At 48.0% G+C, this 15966-nt stretch overlaps 3 protein-coding genes across 3 annotated transcripts; 1 reads left to right on the plus strand and 2 right to left on the minus strand.

Moving 5' to 3' along the window:
- Positions 1 to 427: 427 nt before the first annotated feature.
- Positions 428 to 3683, minus strand: EDB82DRAFT_491879 (uncharacterized protein). Its single transcript, XM_025737287.2, has 4 exons — positions 3524 to 3683; positions 2982 to 3386; positions 1017 to 2927; positions 428 to 956 (listed from the first exon to the last, which is right to left on the minus strand). Exons 2-4 carry the CDS (start codon positions 3290 to 3292, stop codon positions 875 to 877), a joined length of 2304 nt encoding a protein of 767 aa, XP_025588060.1. The 5' UTR covers positions 3293 to 3386; positions 3524 to 3683; the 3' UTR covers positions 428 to 874.
- A 539-nt stretch (positions 3684 to 4222) lies between these two features.
- EDB82DRAFT_521900 (uncharacterized protein) lies at positions 4223 to 5779 on the plus strand (the record flags this gene model as incomplete). Its single annotated transcript, XM_025737276.1, has 1 exon — positions 4223 to 5779. One exon carries the CDS (start codon positions 4223 to 4225, stop codon positions 5777 to 5779), a length of 1557 nt encoding a protein of 518 aa, XP_025588059.1.
- Positions 5780 to 6052: 273 nt separating this feature from the next.
- EDB82DRAFT_101795 (uncharacterized protein) lies at positions 6053 to 7483 on the minus strand. Its single transcript, XM_025737265.2, has 2 exons — positions 6419 to 7483; positions 6053 to 6363 (listed from the first exon to the last, which is right to left on the minus strand). The coding sequence occupies exons 1-2, from the start codon at positions 7050 to 7052 to the stop codon at positions 6299 to 6301; spliced, it is 699 nt and encodes a 232-aa protein (XP_025588058.1). The 5' UTR covers positions 7053 to 7483; the 3' UTR covers positions 6053 to 6298.
- Between the last annotated feature and the right edge of the window lie 8483 nt (positions 7484 to 15966).

A 15966-nucleotide genomic window follows, 5' to 3' on the forward strand; every position in this document is an offset into this window, starting at 1 on the left:
ATAAATTATATACATTCACTTGTCAAGCCATGCTATAGCGCTTGATCAGCGTTTCGTTATTTGTACATTTACTTATCTGCACATGTTCTGATTTGTGATGTGATGTGACGTGACGTGTGAATTTAAACTAGATGCCTGGGAAGTATACCTGTAACCCAAGAAAAGCTGGAGCTTTAAAGCATCCCACGACTTCAATGATCATACTGAAACAATAATGATATAAATGGATCTTGTGTCCCAAAACTTCAAGTTTCGAGCTTCAAAGGTCCAGTCAGTTTGGTGGTATAGCCTCATAGTCACTCCGGAACCCAACCGAGAGCTATAGTAGATTATCACACTGACTAGGCCAGTGTATGGATTACTTCCTCAGACTGCGTTTACTTTGACATGTCCCGAAGTGACAATTGCTCGAGCTTTCCATGATGGCACGCGATATATGCCGATATGCCTCCTGTACGGACTTGAACAACGCTGCACGCCTATGCACAATCCTCTGAGAGTATCAATAAAGACAAAGGCTTTGGATAAAACCTCTGAGTAAGTACAAACGAAACAGCACTGCAGTTGGGAGTCATCTGACAGTATGTGCAAGAATCTCTTCATTGCTGTTAGCTTGATATTTACATACAGTATCGACTAGACACTGGCCACGCCCATTTATGTGAGTAGTTCTCGGAGTTATAACTCCTTGTCCACTGAGAAGTCCTCCTCAATTGGAATCCGGACATTCAAATGCATATGTACCGTTGGCCATGTCATCCCCTGACTAGACCAGCTCCCCCACATGGAAAGATGTCAACCAAAATGAACTACAAATCACCTCCACCCTTTTCTTTCGGATTTTTGTACACCGCCCACTGTCTTTCTTCTTCCATCAACCCTCAGCCTCGTACGAGTTGGACTTGTGCTTGGGTTGGAACTTGAATGTTGGGTGGACAGGACCGAGGAACATCTCACTGTAAACACATGTTGTTAGCACTCTAGCCCACCTAATACAGTGATGGACTGCAACTTACCTGATCTTGATCCAGTCCCTGAAGTTGTTCGACGCCATCAGGGTCTCCATCTCGTCTCGGCCCTCGTACGCGGGAGGACGGTCGTTGAGGTCTGGAGGAAGATGCTCGAGCAAACCAATAGGAATGTAGCGGTGGGCAAAGCTAAGCCACTCAAGGAGGAAACGGCGAGTGAAGCCGATGCCAAGTTCATCAGAACCCCAGGCATCGAGACCGTAGCGCACGAATTTTTCAATGTAGCGGAGGCGCTCACTGGACGATTTGTCGAGATACTGGCCCTTCTCAATCTCTTCAAACAGCCAGGGCTTGATGAGAGCACCACGACCAATCATGACGGTGTCAACACGAGCCTTCTCGATATGCTCGTAATACTCGACGTGAGAGTAGCAGTCACCATTACCGAGGAAGTACATGCGGCCATCCTTGGCGTTCGCGAGGGTGCTGGCGTCGGGCTCAGCAATGGTGTCGGTCAGGGCATCCTTCTCCTTGTTGTAAGTCTTGATGAGAGCAGCACATTCGCTGATGTAGCCCCAGTCGGCCTTTTTGGTGTATCGCTGCTCACGACTGCGACCGTGAAGAGTGAGGGCGGCACATCCAGGAGCACCAAGGCGCTCTCTGTGTTCTCGTGCACCGAACGCCAGCTTACCGATGAGCTGGGTGGCCGTAGGGCGAGAGTTTCGAATACCCGTGCGAATCTTGGCAGTGATAGGAACCTCTCCTGACACAGCGTTCATGCCTCGAATCATGCGCTCCAGTTTGCCAGAGTTCTCAAGAAGTGCTGACCCACCACCAGATTTGAAGACCATGTCGATGGGGCAACCGCAGTTGAGGTCGATGAGACGAAGGTGGGGGCAAAAGCGGTTTAGAACATCCGCAGCCTTCGTGACAACCCAGTGATTGTTTCCAGAAATCTGAGCACCAAACTTGATGTCCTTGGAGTGGTTGTAGTCGTCGAAGATGGGAACAGAGCCTGGGTTGAACTTGGGAGGAGTGATCTCGGACTCGTGGGCCTTGAGGAGCGTCCAGTCGGCCTTTGTTCCTTGGATCAGGGGCATACTCAGGGCCATCTCAGAGTAGGTGAGCTGGGCGCCAAGTTCAACACAAAGTCGACGGAAGGGAAGGTTTCCCTGTGTAGTGAGAGGTGCCAGAGTGGGGGTCTCAGCACCGAAATAAAGTCGACGCTTCTCAGAAGGCTTGAAGGGAGGATCGATAAAGCGGGCACGAAGATCCTCAATTCCCTCATTGGACTGGTTCTTACGACGGTTCATGAACTCCTCGCTCAGTTTAGCCTCCTTATTAAGCCAACCGATGTACTGTTCAGACTGCGTGAAATCTGTTCGCTTGCGGTTGAGGGCGATTTTTTTGTCAATGCCGACAACGTTGTAGATGGCGGGTCGCTTCTCCTCGGATCCCTCATCCACGGGCTCGCCGTTGTTGCCACCGTTAGCAGAAGTGTTGATAAGCACCAACTCCTTTCTTCCATCCTCATGCTCGATCTCCTTCATGTGGCTCTTAACAAAGCGGCACTTCCAGCCTGCAGGGCAATGGCCGTGGGCCTCAAACACAGGACATTTGCCCCCAAAGGTCTCAACGTCACCTCGGCGTCCCTCCTCGAGATACTTGCGAATATCGTGGGAAAGGTTGCAACGATCACCGAACCTACATTCTCTGGGAGAAAACTCGGGGTAGAAGGCTCGGCTGTTGCAAAGGCGAAAGGCGTCGTCGAACTTGCCAAAGTCACGCTCTGTGTTCTGGCCCTTCTTCTTCTTGTCCTTTTTGTCCTTCTTTCCCTTACCTCCCTTGCGGGTGTCATCCTGGCCCTCATTGTCGGCAGTACCACGCGCCTCGGCTGCATCATCATCGTTCACAGCATCAGTCGATGTATCCTTGAACTTTGACGTGTCGACGAGATACCTTTACAGGAGATGTCAGTCTATCTCACATGCATCACAGCTTGGATGAACTCACTCTTTCTTAATGGGTGCAATTCCCTTGGTACGCCCGTCGACATGTTCCGGCTTAGAGTCTGAATTTTGCTCCTCGGCCCCGTTCTCCTTGTCACCACTTGTCACGTTTCCGCTTTCCTTACTTGCAGGCGCATCATACAGGCCTTCTCCAGGCACAGAGCCAGAGGGGATCGAGTCATTCATCTTAACTCGCTTCGAAGCCCGCTCTCCGTCATCGGTGGAAATAGCAACGTTGCTTGCATCAGCCATGAGCTCGGCATGCTCATGGCCAGAGGAGACATGACCCATCGGAGCGTCGGGTTGCTCACTCATGGCGTTGATCTTTTTGGATGAGTGATGTTTTTCTGAGAGGCTTTTACTCCTCAAATAGGGGTGATGAGATGTCAAATTTCTGAGAGAATATCAACTATTAAAATGAGTGTGTGTTTTGTGAAGCGAGTAAGTGAGTGTAGGAGGTGAGTTGCAGGTGAAGGAAGGAAGGAAGCAGGTGAGGTTGTACGAGAAAAGTTTCTCCTCCTGCATTTGTTTGCGGTGTTGCCTTACCGTTCACACTACCACCAGGCAGTGAATGAAAATGTGAATTTGTCAATGTTTGTAGCTGCCTGCTACAGTTATAGGTCAATCGTCAAAATAAGATCGATTCTTTCGAGTGTACATTGAAAAAATTCCTCGATTGGGTCGTCTAAAAGAGATGTTACCTCAGATGCACTAACAAACTATCGGGGGTCTCTTTCCGTTCTGGGCTATGAGGTCAGACACACACAAATCGGTACCTGTTCCACCCTCGCGACACCTCCACTATGAGGCCCTGACGCCTCCACAGCTTAGTAGTCATCCATAGGGGCCAGGTCTCACTAAGAACGCTCTAGGTTCAGGGCTACAATCGCTAAGAGGTAGGCCCTTGGACTCGACAGGAGGAAGACCAACTGTCAAAGCCGACCCTGGACAGCTCTAACGTTGCATGAATGATCATACCTGGGCTTTGACATATGGATCATTCCTCTGCTGTCACTGTCACCGTCTACAGCTCATCTGCCCTCTCCTCGCTTTACGGTTCTGGCACATCACCAAATGGGTACTGTTCCTAATTGATTGCTTTTTCTTTCATCTACTCTGTCCACTTGTACACGTATAAAGTGGTCTTTACCTCCCACTTCAGCTCATCTCTTCCCCCACCTCGTCTGGTCCAAGTCACAAGCGCAAGGTCTCGTCTACGGGCAATGAAGAAGAGCCTACGAAGCCATGGCGGATCCGCGGAGGTCTCCCGATAAGTCGCTTCTCAAGACCAGAGGTGCTCAACCACAGCAGATATCGCCAGCTCCGGCAGCCCCAATGCGAGGGCAGAGCTTTGTCGACGACGATTCGGACGACGATGACGAGTCAAGCGATCAGATGCCCTTGCCCAGGAGTCATACACCAGGTCATCTCGCCAGCAAAAGCATACAAGCGAATCGCCGAAAACCTTCGGATCTTTCCATCCGACAACGCTCCCAATCCGCATCACAAACCGCATCCCAATCCGCATCCCAACCTCCGTCACAGCCCGCCTCGCAGGGAGCCTCCACGACCTCAAAAACAGCGACCTACAAACCACCGTCTGGTTTCTCAAACATCGCCGGGGATGCGTCAAGCGAAGGAGATAGACGTACTCGGCGGCCTACCGCTTCACGGTCAACATCCGCCATAACCAGTCGAACAACTGCACAAGCAGCCGCACGATACGGGCCACATAGATCCCGCATATTCCATGAGGAATACACGCCGTACCCCCTACTTCCAGATCCAAAAACATCTCCCAAAGTCGACGTGGCTCCAGCATCGGGTATGTACTGGTCAAGGGCACCCGTGTCGGGCGCTTCTCACACCTCCTTGCGAGCACATACAACAACCATCATTGGTTCAAACGTATATGTCTTTGGTGGCTGCGATTCAAGAACATGCTTTAACGATCTTTATGTGCTGGATGCGGATTCCTTCCATTGGACTATACCTTATGTCGTTGGTGATATACCCGTTCCTTTGAGGGCCATGACGTGTACTGCTGTAGGCAAGAAGCTCATCGTGTTTGGCGGAGGTGACGGTCCGGAGTACTACAACGATGTTTATGTTTTGGATACAACAAACTTTCGGTGGACAAAGCCGAAGATTATAGGAGACAAGATGCCCTCAAAGCGAAGAGCGCACACTGCTTGTCTTTATAAGAACGGTCTTTACGTTTTTGGTGGCGGTGATGGTGTCCGGGCCTTGAACGATATATGGCGGTTAGATGTTGCCGATGTCAACAAAATGTCATGGCGACTGGTTTCAAGTTCCGATAAGGCGAGTCCTGGGACCAAAGACTACCGTCCCAAAGCAAGAGGTTATCACACGGCCAATATGGTGGGCAGCAAACTTATCATTTTTGGTGGTTCTGATGGCGGTGAATGTTTTGACGACGTATGGGTATACGATGTTGACGCGCAAGTGTGGAAAGCAGTGGCCATACCTGTTGCTTTTCGTCGCCTGTCACATACGGCCACAATAGTTGGCTCATATCTCTTCGTTATCGGTGGACACGATGGGAGCGAGTATTCCAACGATGTCTTACTCCTGAACTTGGTTACGATGACATGGGACAGACGCAAGGTATATGGAAAAGCACCTTCGGGTCGTGGCTATCATGGGACGGTGCTGTATGATAGCCGGCTCATTATTATTGGAGGGTTCGATGGAAGCGAGGTGTTTGGCGACGTTATGCTGCTAGAGCTGGCTGTCCATGCGTACTACTCGCAGATCAGTCATTTTACCATCGAGGTGTAATATCATAAGCTATTACAGCTCTCTCTGGATATATCAGTGTGTTTTACTAATTGATTTGCTGTTATGGGACGGTAACTGGATCCTTGACAAGGGAGCTAGCAGGGAGTCGACGGTGCAGGTCTTTTGTTTACATAGTATAGAGGAATCTGGGTCATCTATTCTGAGTTTCTGAATTTGGTATGCACAAGTTGTATAAAACCTGTGATATTTTGCATGCATTGCTAACTATGAGGTCATCATGACTTCCACCCAATCTACAAGAACTCGAGTAGAAAAACACAAACGAACATTTTTGCTCTAGTAACTGTCATATAACAATGGCCTCCATTTGCTCCTTGGCTCGGCGCTTCATAAAACTCCTTCTCTTGCACCATATATGTACAATTTTCTCACGTTCGCCAGATAAGCTCAATTGATTCGGTTCAACGCAGTATTAAAAGATAAACGGCTCAGGATGGCTGTGTGATGCGGAATGATTTTGAATAAGTTAGGATTCTCGCTTGAGAGACAGAGGCTCATTTAGGCCTTGCTCGCTTGGCCTTGCTTCTTTTCAGCCAATCGTCGCTCCTCAGCAGCAACCATATCTTACATACAAATTAGCGTCTTATTCTTTCTCGAAGGATCATATGTACAACTTACCCTTCCAGAGGTCCTGACCCTCGTACTCCTCCTTGTGAATCTTCTTCTCGATGAGACGCTTGTGTTCGGGGTCGTTGGGGTCAACAACCATGACAGTCTGCCAGCGACCCTCACCCTTCTTGGCGTCGTTCACCTCAAAGATTGCAGAGATGATGAGAACCGCAAGAGTAAGGCCCTGGGCGTATACACGAGCCTGGACGACCTTGTTGGCTGTGTTCATGGGCGAGCGGCTGACCATGGCAAAAGCAACACCCATGGAAGCAAGCCATGAGACGAAAACGATAGAGTATCGGTTCTCCTTTCCGTAGTCCATAAAACGCTCCATTGCAGTCTGGTTCTCGCGAACGATTTGCTGCGCGCGCTGAGTCTCGTCCTCGTAAAAGTTCATAGGGTTCTGCTTCTTTTGATAATCCATGGACCAGCGATCGGCGTTGATGATGGCACCGAATGTACCGGCAGATGTGACGAGGAAGGTCCTGAAGGGAAGAGTGAGGCCGCGGAAAGCAGGGTATCGCCTTGAAGCAAGGGCAACGCCTCCAAGGCCGATTGCAAGACCAAGACTGCCTCCGATGAAGCCACCCTTGACGACGGCCGAATAATGCGCCTCCTCTTCTTCCTTTGTGAGAATCTTCATGGTTGCAATGCGATTATTGACGAGAGCGGGCTGGATTGAGAGGTGAGAACAGGTCGCGAGTTGAAGAGAGAGGTGTTTATTCCAAAGTCGCGAGAGCTTGGGTTTCCAAGATCAAAGTCGTATGACGACGGAACTATAGAGGTGGGTTGCAGCACGCGCGGTTTAAACCTAGTGTGGGTCGATTCCAGTCGGGATTCGATGTAGTATGTAATAAGGTACTTGCTATCTCGAAGCGTGAGGAACTGCGTAAGAGTGATGTAAACCTGATGATGTTGAAGGCGTGATGCTCGATTGCGCCCAAGATCATGAATTGTGTGGTATTTTCTGCTGTAAATAAGTCTTATGAAGCCCTTTCTACTCTATCCTGACTTGGGATATAGCAATTGTATGTACCTCTTTTTTTTTCTTGCATGACGGCTTTCGGCCAATCCATGATGTCAGATTCTTCCGAAGTCGTCCGGCGCAAGCAGTCACCGAACTATGACCGAATCGCCGAATGGTTGACAGTTCGAACCATGCTTCGTTTTGAGAGGTTTTTGGGTATCATTGTGTTTACATTTGCATGCAAATGTACTGATATGTTCTGATTGTTAATACTGGAGAGTAAGTAGCAGCAGCCCTGTCGGCTTATCCGGGCAATTCGCTGTGGAAGCGAATGCAATTGCCCTTAGCAATACCATCATGTCTTTCATATAGTCTGCTACAAACAGACACTGGACACTAGCAGATAGTTACTTACCCTGTATTCTGGTTTCAACATTGAATTCCTGTACTTTACGCCAATCCAATTCGAACATTCTGGGCCGCTAATAAAGGATGATGGCATATTTAAACAATACCAGTCACGCCGCAGAAGGCCGTATCATGTCCCTGGGAGCGGCAGTGGTTGCGGCATCTTGCGGTCAAGACGGCATACAGCCTTATCCACCAATATGTCACTTGATTGCTCGTGCCCGGCCTTAGTACGGATGCATGATTCAGGTTCCAGGGGTGTTATTCTAGAATAAATCGATAAACTAGCGGCTCGTCTCTCGGAATCACCGTTGACAATGACACTGAAATCTCGATATCCCGAATTATAAGCAGACTGGGTGAACCCAACCTTCTTTTGGCCATTCATTCTCGGGGCGTCGGCTTTAAACGGCTCGCGATCCACCAGCGAGCGCCCATGTGTCGGCATGTTTACGTGAGGTAGCCGCTCCGTTGCAGAAGCCGCAAATGCGCACAGTTGTTTGTAATCGTAAGCCATCTAGTTACGTTGTATCGGTAATGCTACGTGCCTGTTCCTTGAAAAAGAATGTGTGAGATCGGGGCGCTCCGAGGAACACCTCATGGCATGATGACAAGGGGAATGTTCCGGGGAACGGATTGGACCCTTGCTTCGATCACCTACCCAAGGATAAGAAACAGTTAACAGGCGTGATTGGTGGCTATTTCTGGTAAGAAAAGTCTCCGTATCCTTGTTCAACCTACCCGGGACTTGCGTGTAACTCTGGACAACAAGCGAGCGAGGTGGTTTCTATCCTTTGACAAAATAATACTACTATGAGAAGATGAAGAGTCTCTTGTGCAAATCAAACACTTCTCTTGTGTTGTGTTATGCCATTCATACTTGGTAATTTGATCGTAACCAAAACTGTGAGAGAAACTTGTGGGACAATATTTGACAAATTGGTAATCAAGAAAGCGAACAAACACAAACAACATCCGCTTACTTCTCCCTCCCCTGAATGTCAGCTAACTTCAGCCCTGTGATTTATGATAGTTCAGTTCCATCCCTCACTTAAGCTTTGTTGTACAACACTTTGGGCATTGAACTCAGCCCTCTATATCCCCTAAGTGGGATCATCATCGCCGGTTTCGACTCTAAGAACGTGGATAATTTGAACCCACTATAAAAGCTCTTGAGCGGTCTGGAATAGACTGATCCGTGTCAACTCGGTTCTTCACCAAGATCGCTCCGCAGCAGCTCCATCTCCCGAGCCGTAGCTGTTGTTGATATTCACATCCTCCTGAGGCTATGAATCAACCTAAGCCTCGTGGCCGGAATCCAAGCGGGGATGCGATTCTTGACATTACTAGATCACCCACAGACCAGCAGGACATCCCCAGATAGACTACCCTCCCACTGGGTATCGAAAGTCTCGAGTCAATTCAACAATAGTTAGTTAGGACTAAGCTTTCAGTAAGCGCTTCTCCCTGTATCTTCTTTCAAGCGCCAAGATACCAATCCGCGGGTGTCTCTAGACGCAGGACTTACGCAAGCCTTCCGCAACCGGTGGCAAAACCACGAGTTGCATCAACGATAAGACTAGCATGATAATTCAATTATCACTAACGAAAGGAAGTAAAGGCAAAGAGGCAAGATACTAGGCAAAGCGCATTCTCACGCCATCGGACCACGTGGAAACAATTAGAAACTCACCTTGACTGCATATACGCCGTGTCTCAGATAGTACTACAAGAAGTATAAAGTTATTATAGCCTCGAACTAAGCTTTCTAACTCAGGCTACTTCGGCTCACCCCTTCTCATGACCTCGGCTGCCTTGCTCTGGAAAGATCTGCACTGATGAAACTGATGCGTCCTGCATGTATTAGGAGTCTATTGTTGAAAAACACCAACACAGCAAAATCCTTCCTTCACAACCCCGCCTGCATGCAAGGAGTCACGTTCACCCGTCGTCAGTAGATCTTCAGGACTTCCTGCATAGCTTCACTAGGTAGCTCCAGTAATTTCGTCGTATTACCCCAATGCGAACGAATTCCCGACTCGTGGAATTGTTGTCCGTTCAACCGGAGTAATATCCTCGAGACGACCTACCAGTAGTAGTTAAACGACATTGCAAGCTCGCACCGAACTGCTTGAAATAGCTTCGAGATGTTGATCTCTGTGTAAGCACCTGCACGATGCAGCTCATTTTTGGAAAGTTATAATGAATAACTGTAACCCATGATGCAACCCAATTGGTTCTATGAACATCGAGATCTCACATTTCCATGTCATGATTGTCAGTCGCGGCGTAAAGACGCAAATGAATAGATCCTCCACCAATAGTCTAAATTGTAAAGCAAGGATCAACAACGATATATTAGCGACGATCGTGATGACATCAACGGCACTGGAGACTATTCACAACCCATACACTCGTATAGGCCTAGTCCAATTCCTATGACATGCAACACTAACGTGCTGATCTTTGATAGTAGGAAGGCGGCGCGAAGCTGTGATGTAGAGATCACAAGATAAAGATGATATTGTTGCACCAAGAGAATGTTCAACGCCGAGCTCGGTAGATTCGATATCTTGATTGATAGCCAACGAAACGTTCTTGTTGATCCGTGGGGATTGACTCCAGTCATGGACAAAAGCAAGGTCTGTATCACTGAAGAACTTAAGAGCCAAGACGATAAGCGCTGCCCGCTAACTAGACCCTCACCGCAATGAATTCGGACTGTACATATGTATCAGTAAGTGTGTTTTTTCTTTGCTCCATTTGAACATGACTTGTTTCGCCGTGCGATTAAAGGCTGTACATACCGAAACTGTTGCAGATCGAGCCAGCATTCCTAACAAAACACTTACATGAAACCAGCCACTGAACAGCCTATACTTTTTCAGTCAATGAATGTGTTTAGGTATTCATTGGCAAGGGACAAGTGCAACGCCGTTAATTAGAAAGCGTCAAACTATCACATAGTTCAATCCACACAAAAAGCGGCGCCGCCCATGCCGAAGGAATCAGAGCGAAGATGATTACCGCACGGCTGACAATAGGAGGCTCTGGGTGGAAAGCGCCAAGACGCCTGATCCATTGCCGTTTGCAAGTAGGTAGCCAGCCCACTTAGACGATATCATCAGGATCCTCTAGCCAAAAGGGCAGTGTGGTGGCGCGTTGGGATCTGTATCGCAGCAACGATGGCTGTAAGTGCTGCAACTTGTTAACTACTAGACATAAACCATGAGACGTGAACATGCGATTGAATAGGGAGTTTTGGCGAGAATGCGGGCTTCGTGTTTTCTCAAACCCCATAGGTTGCAAATAAGACTTGCAATACAGCATGGAGAATATTCATGAGCTAACCCAAATGCCCGATCGGTCACAAAGAAATGTGGTCCTATCCATTTTGTATGTCGAGACATTCATTATGCCGTCGACGGTGTACAGGTCCAGGTCGCGGGTTTGCTGTCTGGTCGATGCAATCGGAAAAGGGCCCCAAGGCGGTTGTAAATCGTACACTGACTGGCTAGACCTGACTTGAAAGACGTTGCATACCGTTTGTGACGGATATAAGGAGTCTTGACCAAAACAAGGACCAGATCTTGGTACAGGCTGTTATTCCTTGGAAGGTCAGACCATTTAAGTCCGAATCACCATTTTGGTTGGAGATCAGGACCATCGATGCTGTCGTTGTGTCATGTCGTTATGAGACGAGAGCTTCTCGCGGCTAGTTATTGCCCTGGGCAAACAGCCACCCCGGTTATGTATACCGCGCATGCTACCGGGTTGAGCCTGATCGGCCGGGACTTGACAACTTCCAAGATTGATAGCGGCACCAGTTCTCTGGGCCAGTGCTGGGTCTGGCTAAGATTTGGCGGCTAGATGCCCTATTGGCACATATCTCACAGGACTTGGAGTGGTAGAGTGCCACAGCCACTGGTCGCCCGCCTGGCACGGTACCCAGGTAGCGAACTTTCCTGGATGTCAGGTTCTTGAGAAGCAGTTCCAAAGCTTCAATATTTTGCGGCAGAGACCAATGGTTAAGAACTTAGCCGCTCAGCATGTTTGGGATACGTTTTGACTGGGCTGCCATCGACTGGCTAGCCATAATCAAGGCGATTCAATTGAGTAGCTGGGCATGGATACCTCGTTCGTGAGTTGTTGAGCCTTGTTCCTTGGTTTGGTGTCCATGGAAACCTCCATTGCGACAACGGTAATGTACGTGAGTGGGTAGGTGGGCAAGTAGCTTGCAAGTTATAGTGGAGCTCCGTAGTGTTGCGGGACAAAAATGTACATACGGCAGGGTTCAAGACGACTGTTATTAGTCAATGAATGATAAACCTATGTAGTGGTTCAGCTGGAGTGGAAGTTCAAGGATCGATCGAGAAATTAGTGTAACTCTGAAGAGCGGTAACGATTTGTGCTGGCGTACTCCGTAAACACGGAGTAAGAAAACCCTCTTTACTTCTTCCTCAGGTCGAGATGAAACTGACAGAAGTTGACACTAACAATTAATTCCAACAAGGAAAGAAACAAGAGAACCGATCTGCCCCTGAAGGAAGTTGCAACCGCCGTCAATGCTCTTTCTCCAACCACAGATCCTAGTTCTAATAGTAGTTCTAGTTGGGGGGTTGAGTTGACGTTGGACTCTGGAGCCAGTTTTAGGATCTTACTGAAGTCAACGAATTCCCGGCAGAAACACCATCTTGTTTACAGGGGACTTGACGATGTAACGGTAACGAGATCTAGTGGGTGTAATGTGTTCCCCCTGTTTCGCTAAAGCATTGACCATGAGCAAGAACCACATAGGTAGTAGTCAGTGTTAGTATCCTCTGTAGGTGCCTAGCCCTAGCATTGCAACACGTCTGGCGCTTAGTCTCTATCTGCCACGTTGTGGTCAACGTCAAAGCTTTGTGGTGTAGGTGTCAAGCCGAGTCATGAACAAGGAGCTTTGACACAAGGCATGAAGACGTGCAGCAAGCGTCTTGTGTGAAAGCGGAAATTTGATCGTTGGGCCGCATTGCAATTACATCTTAGGATACTCTGTATAATACAAACCTGCATCCGTACTACCTATTACTCCGTACCTACAAACTTGCATCTTCACATCTCATCCGCTAATTTCGGCCGGGATATCAGATTCAGAGTTCAGTCTAATACATATCCCAGCAAGCTCTGACGTAAGGATCAGAGCACGGTCCAGCGATTCTCGTGCGAGTCGTGACTTCATGATCCAAAGCAGGAATGATGTTCGCTGTCTTCGCAGAGAAGCCAATAAGTACAGACCATCAATGTATGCGCTCTGTACTAAAATCTATCTGGTAATTTTTGGCGCCTCTTCAACGAATTTCAAGATAGCTTCATCTAACAGTAACCAACAGGCGAGGCATTAAATGTCATTGCTACCCTCCAATCTTGCCTATTGCCATGGCTCCGCAATCGGTACCCCAGGTACTGCGATCATTCATCACCAAGAATCAATATACACTCACACATCTAGCTGGGAACTGGGTTATTAGCTTAGGAGCTTGCATCTATCTAGTAAGCCTTTTATCTTAAAGAAGGCTGAAAACGTGCCTCTAGCGGCCGACTCTAGGGTTGATCTGTGGAGATCTAACTAGGTAACTCGATCAAAGGAGTTCCTATAGGCTATGGATGCGTTGAACGAATACGTCAATAGTTCCTGTTCCTACGGTTCTAACTCCTATCTGTGGAGTAGCACCATCCTCCTTTACTTACGTCCTGTCTTGATCACGATCTTCAGACCTGACTCGAGAGAGCTATCCGTTGGCCCGGGAGAAGGTGACATAGGAGCTCAACAGCTCTACCAAACAGGGGGAAACCTTTTGATGCATCCTTAACCAATGGCTAATAAACTAAGTTCCTCAAACTAACGCGGCCGTCTCCTATTTTTGACCATAATCGTGGGATAGTTCACCAGAGATTCACTTTAACGGCTTTAGACCCACTTACAACATGGACTTTTTGGCATCAACACACTTTGCCATGTCCTCGCGAGACAACCGCATCCTTTTCTAGCGAACTAGTAATGGCTTAAATATATTGTGGCGGACCGGTAGGCATTCCTGATCAAGGAGATATTGGTCCGCTGTTAGTCCAATGTCTTACTTCAGCCTTGTAATCCCTACCGGGGCCACTGCAGCGAATCGAGATGTTGCCGCTGGCCGTACTGTAGACCAATAAACTGTTGATCATCAGGATGGAATTCGGAAACCTGCTACTGAGCGCTTACTGCACTCTGCAAGTCAACATCTTGATCGGTTAGAGTTTACCACATACATATGTCCATATCCGCACTATGTCTACCTATGCAAACTGAAACTCTTTTGAGCGGGCGTACTACTACACGATACATACAATTGATCACTTTCGCAATAACATTATATTTGGTAGTTATTTTAGGCGATCCACTCCACTGCTATCATCTATTGTCGGCTTAGCATGCCGAGGTCGTGCTCGGCATTTCAACAAAGTCCTAGTCAGCGCAAGCCAGCGCCATAATAATACTTGATGGACAACGAGATACACTATCGTGCCACATTCCTACTATAATGGTGGTCTGCATGGAACCTTTACTCTGCACATACACACACAGGCATGGCACCCAGTATTACCCTTTGCCGTGTCTAGACGGGGCATGAAGATTAACTAGCTGTTGCGGCGTGTCTTTACAAACAAAGGGAGAACTGTGCGCCTAACTTAATCTAGTGAACAAATGCGAGTTGTCTCAGACTATTAGAAACTCCACGGTAGGTAAATACGATGCATCTATAGCAGGAGGCTTGTCAAAGAATCCGCAGTCTAGCTCATGACATGAGCATCAGTGTTGGAGAACGCAACTCAGCCGGAACACTGTATGAGACTGGGACTAAGAAGGGTCTCACAACCAAACCCCACCTCGGCCGAGTGGCTACATAGTATGTCATCATGCCCTGGGAGTTGAGCCTCAACTTGGAGACGTTTGGAGGATGTAGTCTACTTGGAAGAAACCTGGCTTGGCTAGGAGGCGAAAGGTTATCTTGGATACTCTTGGCATATAGTGACAAGTCAGGCACTTAGTGTGAACTTTGAAGTAAGTTAGTAGCTTTTGTATCAACAATGCCTGCCCGCAACACTCATAGGCTGCATTACTAAGAACGGTACTTCGCGTGCTGCTGCTGGATCGAAATTCTCGGCCTCGACAATTTTGGAGGAAACCAATAACACTAATGACTTTTAATGAATGTGCTGGAGAGAATACGGCGTCGACTCTGGCTATGTGTGAAACACATAGATAGTACAGAGTACGTAGCGTTTATTTAGCATAGGTGAATGGCAGGCATGATGTCTGGTACCAGTCGTCAGCATACCATTATGGACAAAGCAAAGCAGCATCTGGACTGGAACCCCCACCTCAGTCAAGAGATACATACTCTTTGTCCATTGTTGGCAACTCACCCTCTTTTTTTCCCTTTTTAACTTACCTTAACCCCTGATGCATCGATTGGTTGTTGTGTTGTGCGCTTCTCAAGGGCGACCCTTGAACCTTGCATCATTTCCTAAGGCGCCGTGGGTGCTGGAGCTTTGGACCCTTATTGTTGTTTAATGCGAAATGAGTTATGCTGGACATGGGGGAGAGTATTTATGGATAATTAGTGGAAATAATGATACAGTCCAAAAAGACACACCGTTGAATTAATAGCCTCATCGACAAGCTTTGGTGGTGCATTGTACGTTGTCATATGCATTCAAAAGACTGGGAGAAGTGTTTACTGTCGGTGCCAACCAGGGAACTGATGAATGACTATCACGGACTCCGATCCTATCTTGACTGGGTCGGAGGTAGGTAGAGTAACAAGACGTGGTAATAAAGCCACCTCCGCTAGAGACGTAGTGGTTGTGTGGGTGTCCAAGAGGTGCCCTGTCGTATGTTGTCATATCTTGAGTCTGTATCTCGGTCGATGGTATATTATATCAACCAGTTCATGGCGACCAACCTCTTCAATCTACAATAAAACCTTCTAAAACTGCTGCACCGAACCTCGAATAAATCCAGTCCGGCAGCCAAGTTGATGTCCCTTTTACCTCACACCCATTGAGCCCTCGAACCCAAGAAAGGTCTTTTTACATCAGCATCAGCGCAATTTGGCCTGGCCCTACACTACACTACACCACGCAACGCCCGTTCCAGCAA

The sequence above is a fragment of the Fusarium venenatum genome (assembly GCF_020744135.1).
Source record: "Fusarium venenatum strain MPI-CAGE-CH-0201 chromosome Unknown EDB82scaffold_1, whole genome shotgun sequence".
In the NCBI taxonomy this organism is placed as follows: domain Eukaryota; kingdom Fungi; phylum Ascomycota; class Sordariomycetes; order Hypocreales; family Nectriaceae; genus Fusarium; species Fusarium venenatum.

Coding starts and splice junctions, on each gene's coding strand:
- EDB82DRAFT_491879 (XM_025737287.2), bottom strand. CDS start 3,292: ATGAGTGAGCAACCCGACGCTCCGATGGGTCATGTCTCCTCTGGCCAT. Junction 2,928..2,981: donor ATTGCACCCATTAAGAAAGA/GTGAGTTCATCC, acceptor TCTCCTGTAAAG/GTATCTCGTCGACACGTCAA. Junction 957..1,016: donor AGGGACTGGATCAAGATCAG/GTAAGTTGCAGT, acceptor ATGTGTTTACAG/TGAGATGTTCCTCGGTCCTG.
- EDB82DRAFT_101795 (XM_025737265.2), bottom strand. CDS start 7,052: ATGAAGATTCTCACAAAGGAAGAAGAGGAGGCGCATTATTCGGCCGTC. Junction 6,364..6,418: donor GGGTCAGGACCTCTGGAAGG/GTAAGTTGTACA, acceptor TTTGTATGTAAG/ATATGGTTGCTGCTGAGGAG.